This window comes from Dermacentor albipictus, unplaced genomic scaffold (assembly GCF_038994185.2).
Source record: "Dermacentor albipictus isolate Rhodes 1998 colony unplaced genomic scaffold, USDA_Dalb.pri_finalv2 scaffold_11, whole genome shotgun sequence".
Taxonomy (NCBI): Eukaryota; Metazoa; Arthropoda; class Arachnida; order Ixodida; family Ixodidae; genus Dermacentor; species Dermacentor albipictus.
In genome coordinates this window covers 4,374,824-4,386,119 of record NW_027225565.1, presented here as the reverse complement: position 1 = coordinate 4,386,119, position 11,296 = coordinate 4,374,824, and the positions used below count along the sequence as shown (strand labels likewise).

The 11,296-nt window shown below is 49.5% G+C and overlaps 1 protein-coding gene across 1 annotated transcript; it reads right to left on the bottom strand.

The window, feature by feature from the left end:
• Window positions 1-892: 892 nt before the first annotated feature.
• Window positions 893-10,997, bottom strand: LOC139051358 (serine/arginine repetitive matrix protein 1-like). The gene is made up of 5 exons (XM_070528378.1): window positions 10,689-10,997; window positions 10,222-10,575; window positions 5,926-6,183; window positions 5,349-5,890; window positions 893-1,040 (listed from the first exon to the last, which is right to left on the bottom strand). Exons 1-5 carry the CDS (start codon window positions 10,995-10,997, stop codon window positions 893-895), a joined length of 1,611 nt encoding a protein of 536 aa, XP_070384479.1.
• Between the last annotated feature and the right edge of the window lie 299 nt (window positions 10,998-11,296).

The following is an 11,296-nucleotide window of genomic DNA, read 5'->3' as shown; positions in this document are numbered from 1 at the left end:
TTTGAGGACAGCTATAGGGACTTGTTGGTACGGCCTATCTTATTTAGTTGTAGCAGGACAACAACAAGGCCCATCTGACATCTGACGCTATTTTTCAACAAGATATTTATTTCCCGCTCTCGTCGGTATATGGCGCTGTGTGCGTCAGATATGTGCCTTTCTGTTGTCCTTTTCAGTTTGCGCTACAGCAAAGTAAGGTTGCGTGTGCTTTCGCATGCCCACACTTAATGGAAAGGTACATGCTGCATTAGCATAGCACTTGCAGACATAAATGTAAGCGCAGCTCGTACACTACCCTATGAAACCACGTGGCAGGGCCGGATTAAAAACAATGGGGGCCCTTGGCTAATGCGCATGCAGGCCCCCTTTCCCTATACTAACACCCCCACACCCCCTCGCGTCGCCTGCTTCGCTACTGGAAATATGCCATCTTTCATTTTAATTTCACCAAATTGAATGGAACGAAGTGCGATCAACGGGATTATTATTATTGTCATTATTATAAGGAAAACAACAAAACTATCTTGAAACGCGTGCTCTTATAAACACCAACACATGTGTTCACTTTGTGATTAATCTGCATTCTATTTTCAGCAAAAGCCACGCTTTAAGCTTCGCGGATGCGTTGTTTGTACTACTGAAGCATCCCTATTCAGCAACGCGGGCTGTGCCTCAAGCTCGACGTACAACATACGCACCGGATCTTACGTGGCGGTCGGGTCCCGGCACTCCCACTTGGCACCTGGTGCCCGACTGCTGGGGTAGTGACCACCACCCTATCATCATCGGCCTTCATCCGTTGCAGGCCCGCCGATTGCGCCGCAAGTGTTCTGCGGTCAACTGGGACACCTTTCGTTCCGTTCTCCAAGATACCTCTGCGGACTCGTCACCACTACTTGTTGACCGCATACAAAGCGCGCTCAATGAAGCTACAACCATCAGCTGGGTAGACGTCGATCGACCGGCGCCGGATACCGGCCTGATCAACTTGTGGGCTGCTCGCAGGCAAACTGAGCTGGCAGCATCCCGAGACCCCACTTCTGCACAAGCATGTACAAGACTGAATTTCCTTACTGCTAAGGCCCGCAAATATGAACGCTACCTCTCACGGAGGCACTGGCATACGTGGTGTGAGCGGTTTTCATCCAAGACATCGAATGCTTCTCTCTGGCGAACGTTCCGTGCCATGGAACACGGTTGCCGCCGTCTAGACGCGGCAGCCACAGCCTGCTTCGCTGCTGGCTTGTCGCCGGATGACTTCGCCAGAGAATCTGCCCAGCAGTTTTTCCCGCAGTACGACGTGTTGCTTCCTTGGCAGGCATTCCGACACATATCGACATGTTACCATCTACAGCAAACTCCGAGGGGATTGCAAGCTCTCTCACCATGCCTCAGTTGCTTGTAGCGATAGATGGTACCAGTCGCAGGACAGCACACGGTCCAGACTCTATTATTTTGAGGCCTACAAGAACCTGAGTTCCGCTGTGCTGCCTCAACTCCTCGACATCATAAACAAGGTATGGCTAAATGGCATTGTCCCTCCAGGCTGGAAATCAGCTATTGTGATCTCGATTGCGAAACCAAGCAAGCCGCCGACTGACCTTGGCAACTTCCGACCCATTTCCCTAACGTTAGCGTTGTGCAAGCTTGCTGAGAAAATGCTAGCCACAAGACTGTCGTGGTGGCTAGAGCACCACGGTTTCTACCAGCCTGCTCAAATTGGCTTCTGTCCATCCATAGGTACTGAAGATGGGCTGGCTGACAGAAGCAGACGGTGCATTCTGAGTGCGTGTTTACTCGATTTACACGTATTTCACAACACATGAATTATCTGCCCATGCGGACACCATCTGCAACAAAAAACCCAAACAATTGGATTGAAAGTAAGCTAATTACAATACTTATCTCTCTGGTTACTACTGTACGCCACGCGTTTACATTGCTCAAGAAAATGATAACAAAAGGCTAATTACATTTTTCTACACATCGAAAGGGGCTATGTAGAACTGAAATAACTGGCGCCATATTTTTTGTTCAATTTACCTGATGACTCACTCGGATCCGCAATACGCGGCTGCCTCCATTCCCTGTGTGACGTAAAAGCGTGGCGTAAGATGAAGCTGCCGTTGCAATTCGCTCTCCCGACGGTCTTACATCGATTGGCGCTGCACGCAAATCCCGAATGGATTCATTGTAACTTATGAGGAAGCTTAAGCGCCGGCCCAACTCCGAAGAGGCCCATTTAAATACATGTAAAACGCAAAAACGTTTTTCTGAGACAGCCCCTATAGCTCATCTTGACGACATTTACTACACTTGAAAGAAAAAGTTAAATTCTAGTGACTGCCCGGAGCGGAATTTCGATTTAAGGTCTGAGTTTTGTTACGGAAATTTTCAAAACTTCGAAAGTTTGAAAAAAAATGGAACCACGAAGTTTAACAATTAATATCTTCGCACCTAAAACAGATATTGCGGTTTTCTAAACGCCATCCATTAAATCGTTGAAAGCGGACAAATTTGATATGTCATTTTATGTGTTACGCGAATTTCTTACGTGATGTACATGGGTTCTGCAAAAGCTGTATTTCCATATTACTAAATTTTTCGAGATTCATGTGTAACCTATCAATTTTGTCCGTTTTAGATACACTACTAGATGCATTTCACAAAATCGTGGTATCCTTTTTTATTGCTAAGTTACAGGGTTATAAACTGCAAAGTTAAACTGAGAATGTGCCTCCTGAAAATTTAGATTTTTGCCATTTTTTACTAAAATATTGCCAACGTAAATCGAAAATTTCGAAACAATAATCACTAGATTTAAAGCTTTAATTTTACATGTTGCAAACACCGTCAAATTTCGTTCAGGCGTTAACGAGAAAAACGAATTTTCCATTCGCATGTATTTACATAAGAGCACTCGAGCTAAAGCTTCCTCTTAAGCAGCAGCAGCTAAACGGAGCGCTTCCTTATCAGGCGTTATACATAAGATTCATTCTACGCAGCCTACTGTACGACACAGGAAGGCTGCACTGCAAGCCACGCTTCGCGGTGGTGCGTGTTTATTCGGGTAACTTGGACAAATAATTGCGTGCAGAGTTGTTTCGGTTTGCATGGCCGTATTGAAAAGTAGAACCACGGAACAGGACTTTCATGACGAAGCCCTTAAGATAAAACCAATACCTAAAGAAATACCCCGGCGGGTGGGCATGACGCCAGGAAAACAGCCAGGGCAGACAAACTACGCGAAAAGCACAAGCAAGACCAAACGGCGGTCTTCGTCGATGCCGCTAACCAGGGCCACAACACATACGCCCTGGGTGCCGTGGACGGATAATTCTAAATCGTAAATGTGCCCTCAACTAGAGCCGCATCAATCAAAGAGGCCGAAGAAGCGGCCATAGTGATAGCCATCATTAACCCAACTGCCCACACTGTCATTAGCGACTCTAGGAGCACTAATCTCAGGCCGCTAATATTTATGAGGGGCAGCGTGGGGCTGAATGCAGCCAAGATCGTGAGAAACTTCGATCAGGAAGACAGAACCAAAGCCATACTTCTCTACGTTCCCACTCAGTCTGGAAATCCCGGGAACGTTGAAGCGCGTAAATTGACCCGAGGTTCAACAAAAATGGTCACGCTCTCCTTGGAACCGGACACACCATTAGGAGAGGTAATGACTTCCTACAAAGAACTTCCTAACCTATATAAATAGAGCAGGAGAATGTACACTGTACAACACATTAGGCTCACCAAAGCGCACGCATGCACTGTCCTCCACCGAGTTCGATATAGCACCATTACTACTCCTCATCGCTTGGCGATTTTCACAAGTGGATAGGTTGACCCAATACGCAAGAACTGGAATAAAAAAATTACCGACGATTACGTTACTTCCTAATGCGAAATTAGAGCGCAGCAAATAAGCTGTTTCACCTTTTCGATAGATTGAGGCAAAGAAATCGAGCAACACATGTATGCGCTATCACAGAATTTTTTTTTTATTTTTCACACGTATTCCTTTAACAAAGACTCCACTAACAGTTCTTGACAGTCATGAAGGAAGCTTTGTGGTCGGAGAAATAGACTGATATATGTTCGACTTGGTACACCAATGCTTGATTCTCAAAGACGAGATCTATACAAGTGCCTCGCGAGGTTGTCACAGCCGTGGGACGCGTTACGAGCGAGAGGAACGGGATGTTCTCCCGCATAGGTGTTAGGAAATTGCTGTTTGTCTTTATGTCAACATTAAAGTCCCCCACTACTAACATCGGTGTGGATCGATGGACGGTTAATGCGAGTTGCAGGAAGTGCACGACGTCTTTCGTGAGTGCGGTAGCGGACTCACGAAAGCGGTATCAGTCGGTCGCTGCTAGCGCTGGGGGGATGAAAGGGGGGCGGAGCTGGTTACGAGGCCGACGATAACGCCGACGACGACGCGAAACCCAGGAACGGACGCCAAAGAGCCATTTGTGTAGCCAGCCCTCCTCCACAGTCTCTCCTCCTCCCTTCCATCATCCTCCCTCGCCCGGAGAGCCGACAGCGCGCATGCGCGGCGGCGGAGCAGCAGATTCGTCGGCGAGCTGGTTACGAGGCCGACGACAACGCCGACGACGACGACGACGACGCGAAACCCAGGAACGGACGCCAAAGAGCTGCGCTCTAAAACGCCATAGTCATCCAAAGTCACATCCTCTGGGAATGTGAGGGCCTTCCCCCACCCAGAGAGCTTCTGCCAGCTCTCTTAGGCCATGGGAGACCACATGACGGTACCCCGAATAAAGAGTACACAAAGCAATCATTGCCTGTGCGCAAAACGTCGCCGCAACAAGCGGCCTAATATTTCTCCTGAATTAGGTTGTTTCCTTCTCCAACTTTTCTGTCGCAAAGCTTCTTTTGTGCAGTATTATTTTATTTTTTATTTATTTATATACTTATTTATTCTAAAATACGTTATTGACATACGCTTGTCTTCGTGTTGCCTGCCCAATTACTATATAGAGCACAAGAGACGAAGTTATGTCCCGTACAAACACTACCGTGCTTCATAACGTTATTTGTAGCCTATTTACTGAAGTTTAATTCAATAGCGAATAAGTCGCACCCTCGGAAACCTTTACTACAGCGGGTGATTGAGCAACAGTAAACACAGTAGAGCGCATCCACAGTGAAATTTATTTGGCATTGTCGTCCTTTTGCGCGGGCCAATTTTATTCATTGACGGCATCTCCCCATTCCGTTCCTCGATCCTGAATGGGAGGCAAGGCTGACGCGAAGTGTAGATTTTCTCTCGATCCGGCCCCCGTGCACTCCCGGTCACTGGACCTTTCTTTACTTGCGCTTGCCCCTTTTGGTAGCCTTGCCACCAGTCCCCTTGGCCCGACGAGACCTCGACGAGGAGCTGCTGGCCGACATCCTCGAGTTGACCCGCTTTCTTCCGCGCCTTGACGACGAACGTGTACCACGGGCGTGGCGGCGCAGTCTCCCGCCGCTCCTGGTACTCGCAGCAGAGGTGCTGCTCTGGGAATGGCGGCGGCGGCTCTTCCTGCGGCCCCTCTTTGTTCCGCGGCTGCTCTGCGAGGTGGTGATGGACCCTCCGCGACGGCCGCCCTTGCGCTTGTGGCCACCGTGGCGGCTGCGCGACGAGTTCGTGGATCTCCCGCGGCTCCTCCTTCTCTTGGCATGATGACTGCTGCCGCCATGGGAGTGACTGTGCGAGCGGTGCCGACGCTTCGGAGCCTCGGCCGCAGCAGTGTGAGCATCGCTCGGAGAGGCGCTCCTCGAGCGCGTCTTCCGGCTCACCCTGTGCGTCTTGGGTTTCTTTCTGGTGGACGGGACATTCGCATCGGCGCCGGGTGTCGGCGCCTCGGCAGCCTTTCTCGTCTTTCTGGAAGCCGTTGTCGCGATGGGTCTGGCTGTTACCGACTTCGCTGACCGGGTCCTCTCATTAGATGAAGGCTGCTCCTTAGCGGTCCTTCCACGCGCTCGCTTGGCACTGGGGGCCTCTTGAGAAGGACTGCCTCCATCGTCGGCAGCAGGCGGTTGCCGCTTCGTCGTCCTGGCCCTAGTCCTGGGCGGGGTCGCTCCCTTCTTGGCGGGCTTCTCATCCATGGTGGTCCACGCTCGGTCCTCGGGCCTCCGTCCGCCCTCGCTGCCAACCAACCTGTCGCTGTCGTCTGCCTAGGAGCAGACAGGCAAGCGGTGTCCTGGGCGAGCCTTCTGGAGGAGCCGCGCCAGCGGTGGGAGCACGGCCTCCTGCCGGGGTCCGAGCCACCGCCGCTCCGATGGCCGTTCGAGCCTCGCTCTCAAGGCCCGTGCAATGGCTCGTGCAGTGCCGGGCTTCTTTTTGCTCGGTCGCGCCCATTAACTGGGTGTGCCATTAATTTAGGCTTCATCATCTTTTTCTCCGCAGGAGAGCTACCTTTTATAGAATTCCAGCGTTTGACTCTCAGTTATCGGTGTAAATAAATGTACGGCAAATAATAAGCGAAATTTATTTTTGAAAGTATGCTTCTAAACGAATCCCTTCTTTTTTAGCTCCCGCGAGATTGATGGCCGTAAATAACGTTTCTCGAGATATAAACAACCACTTGGGCTTCTGGGTATCTGCAACTATAGGTATGTGCCCATTCTGCACCAGTCCCTGAGATTGGGTACGTGCTGCTGAGAGATAATGTGTGTGGTATTATGCCTTAGATGAACTCGCATGTGTGTCATACTTCGCTGTGCACGTACACATCTCATCAGCACTCTTCCCTCGAGAAGCAGCACACATTGCCATTGACTATATAACCGCTACAGGCGACGAAACTGTGGGCGTGTCGTCCGATACTGCATCGCACACCTGGCTAACGCGGACTTGCTTCGCGTCGTCGAGATTGCAACATTGCGTTACAGCGCCGTGTTCTAATGCGACAGCATTAGAACACGGCGCTGTAACACGGGCTATCTATCTATCTATCTATCTATCTATCTATCTATCTATCTATCTATCTATCTATCTATCTATCTATCTATCTATCTATCTATCTATCTATCTATCTATCTATCTATCTATTATTCTATCCATATATCTGTCTATCTATCTACGTTTGTATCTAACCATTCTCCCTAAACCTACTGGTGCAGCGGTGGCGTAGAGGTAGAGCATCCACTTAGTGTGCAAGAGGACCGTGGTTCGAATCCCGGTGCTGTGCAATTTTCCACCGGATTAAAGAAATCCGCGTGATGATAAAATTGCACAAAAAGGCCTGGAGTGCGGCCTGATCCCGGTGACCAGAACCGGTAACGCACTCCCTCGGCAGAGCAGGATTGGCCACCCTGGTGCAGTACTTCACCAGAGGGTGCTAAGAATCCCTGGTTCCGGACAGGCCGCCATTGAAATCTGAACCTGGCAACATTTAACGCTAGAACGTTATCTAGTGACGCGAGTCTAGCAGTACTACTGGAGGAATTAGAGAGCAGTAAATGGGATGTAATTGGGCTCAGTGAAGTTAGGAGGACAAAAGAAATATACAGTGCTAAAAAGCGGGCACGTCCTGTGCTACAGGGGCTTAGCGAGGAGACGAGAACTAGGAGTCGGACTCCTGATTAATAAGGATATAGCTGGCAGCATACAGGAATTCTATAGCATTAACGAGAGGGTGGCAGGTCTTGTTGTGCAACTTAATAAGATGTACAAATTGAAGGTCGTACAGGCCTGCGCACCCACATCCAGTCATGGTGACCAGGAAGTCGAAAGCTTCTATGAAGCCGTGGAATCGGCGATGGGTAAAGTCTAAACAAAATACATTGTACTGATGGGCGACTTCAATGCCACGGTAGGCAAGAAGAAGGCTGGAGGCGAGTCAGTGGGGGAATATGGCACAGGCTGTAGGAATAGCAGGTGAGAGTTATTAGTAGAGTTTGCAGAACAGAATAATATGCGCATAATGAATAGCTTCTTCTACAAGCGGGATAGCTGAAAGAGGACGTGGAGGAGCCCGAATGGCGAGACTAGAAATGAAATAGAAAACGAAATAGGAGTCATTTAACAAGCATAAGACAGCTGACATATAGAAGTATAATATGGATAGAATTCAGCGTACTCTCACGAACGGAGGAAGCCTAAAAGCAGTGAAGAAGAAACTAGGAATAGGCAAGAATCAGATGTATGCGTTAAGAGACAAAGCCGGCAAAATCATTACTAACATGTATGAGATCGTTCAAGCGGCTAAGGAGTTCTATAGATATTTATACAGTACTAGTGGCACCCATGACGATAATGGAAGAGAGAATAGTCTGGAGGAATTTCAAATCATACAAGTAACAATGGAAGAAGTAAGGAAAGCCTTGGGAGCTATGTAAAGGGGGAAGGCAGCTGGAGAGGATCAGGAGACAGCAGATTTGTTGAAGGATTGTGGGCAGGTAGTTCTAGAAAAACTGGCCACCCTGTTTACGCAATGCCTGATGACCTCGAGAGTACCGGAATCTTGGAAGAACGCTAACATAATGCTAATCCATAAGAAAGGGGACGCCAAAGACTTGAAAAATTATATACCGATCAGCTTACTGTCCGTTGCCTACAAAGTATTTAGTAAGGCAACTGCAAATAGAATTAGGAAAACTTTAGACTTCTGTCAACCAAAGGGCCAGGCAGAATTCCGTAAAGGCTACTCAACAATAGTTCATATTCACACTATCAATCAGGTGATAGAGAAATGTGCGGAATATAACCAACCCTTATATACAGCTTTCATTGATTACGATAAAACGTTTGATTCAGTCGAAACTTCAGCAGTCATGGAGGCAATAAGGAATCAGGGTGTAGACGAGCCGTATGTAAAAATACTGAAATACATCTATATCGGTTTCAAAGCCACTGTAGTCATCCATAAAGAAAGCAACAAAACAAAGGCGTCAGGCAGGGAGATACTATCTCTCCAATGCTATCCACAGCCTGTTCACAAGAGGTATTCAGAGACTTGGATAGGGAAAAATTGGCGATAAGAGTTAACAGAGAATACCTTAGTAACTTGCGATTCGCTGATGACATTTCCTTGCTTACTAACTCAGACGACCAACTGCAATGCATGGTCACTGACCTGGAGAGGCAAAGCAGAAGGGTGGGTCTAAAAATAATCTGCAGAAAACTAAAGTAATGTTCTACAGTCTCGGAAAAGAACAGGAGTTTACAATAGGTAGCGAGGAACTAGAAGTGGTAAGGGAATACATCTACTTAGGAGAGGTAGTGACCGCGGATCCGGAACATGAGACTGAAAGTGACCCGAGGTTCATCAAAAAGGGTAGCGCTCTCCTTGAAACTGGAACCCCCGATAGGAGAGCTATGACTTCCTAAAAAGAACTTCTCAATCTATATAAATAGGGCAGGAGAATATACACTATACAACACAGCAACCTCACCAAAGCGCAGGCATGCACTGTCCTCCACCAAATTCAATATAACACCCTTACCACTCCTCATCGCTTAACGATCTTCACAAGTGGAGAGGTTGACCCAGTACGCAACAACTCGAACAAACACGCCACAGTAAACCAAATTCACCTCTTCTGCGAATGTGAGGGCCTTCCCCTACCCAGAGAGCTTCTGCCAGCTCTCTCAGGCCATGGGAAACCATATGACGGTCCCCCGAATAAAAAGTACAAAAGCAATCATTGCCTTGGCGCAAAAGGTCGCCGCAAACAAGCGGCCTGATATTGCTTTTGAATAAAGCTGTTTCCTTGTCCAACTTTTCTGCTTTAAAGCTTCCGTTGTGCAGTTTTAGTTTATTTATTTATTTATTTATTTATTTATTTATTTATTTATTTATTTATTTTATTCTAATTGACGTTATCGACATTATTTTTCGCTTGTCTTCGTGTTGCCTACATGAATACTATATAGAGCACAAGAGAAGTAGTTATGAGCCGTACAAACACTACCGTGCTTCATAACGTTATTTGCAGCTTATTTACTGAAGTTTAATTCAATAGCGAATAAGTCGCACCCTCGGAAACATTTACTACAGCGGTTGATTGAGCAACAGTAAACACAGTAGAGCGCATCCACAGTGAAATTTATTTGGCATTGTCGTCCTTTTGCGCGGGCCAATTTTATTCATTGACGGCATCTCCCCATTCCGTTCCTCGATCCTGAATGGGAGGCAAGGCTGATGCGAAGTGTAGATTTTCTCTCGATCCGGCCCCCGTGCACTCCCGGTCACTGGGACCTTTCTTTACTTGCGCTTGCCCCTTTTGGTAGCCTTGCCACCAGTCCCCTTGGCCCGACGAGACCTCGACGAGGAGCTGCTGGCCGACATCCTCGAGTTGACCCGCTTTCTTCCGCGGCTTGACGACGAACGTGTACCACGGGCGTGGCGGCGCCGTCTCCCGCCGCTCCTGGTACTCGCAGCAGAGGTGCTCCTCTGGGAATGGCGGCGGCGGCTCTTCCTGCGGCCCCTCTTTGTTCCGCGGCTGCTCTGCGAGGTGGTGATGGACCCTCCGCGACGGCCGCCCTTGCGCTTGTGGCCACCGTGGCGGCTGCGCGACGAGTTCGTGGATCTGCCGCGGCTCCTCCTTCTCTTGGCATGATGACTGCGGCCGCCATGGGAGTGACTGTGCGAGCGGTGCCGACGCTTCGGAGCCTCGGCCGCAGCAGTGTGAGCATCTCTGGGAGAGGCGCTCCTCGAGCGCGTCTTCCGGCTCACCCTGTGCGTCTTGGGTTTCTTTCTGGTGGACGGGACATTCGCATCGGCGCCGGGTGTCGGCGCCTCGGCAGCCTTTCTCGTCTTTCTGGAAGCCGTTGTCGCGATGGGTCTGGCTGTTACCGACTTCGCTGACCGGGTCCTCTCATTAGATGAAGGCTGCTCCTTAGCGGTCCTTCCACGCGCTCGCTTGGCACTGGGGGCCTCTTGAGAAGGACTGCCTCCATCGTCGGCAGCAGGCGGTTGCCGCTTCGTCGTCCTGGTCCTGGTTTTGGGCGGGGCCGCTCCCTTCTTGGCGGGCTTCTCATCCATGGTGGTCCACGCTCGGTCCTCGGTCCTCCGTCCGCCCTCGCTGCCAACCAACCTGTCGCTGTCGTCTGCCTAGGAGCAGACAGGCAAGCGGTGTCCCGGGCGAGCCTTCTGGAGGAGCCGCGCCAGCGGTGGGAGCACGGCCTCCTGCCGGGGTCCGAGCCACCGCCGCTCCGATGACCGTTCGAGCCGCGCTCTCGAGGCCCGTGCAATGGCTCGTGCAGTGCCGGGATTCTTTTTGCTCGGTCGCGCACATTAACTGGGTGTGCCATTGATGATGATGATGATGGCCTCATGTTATG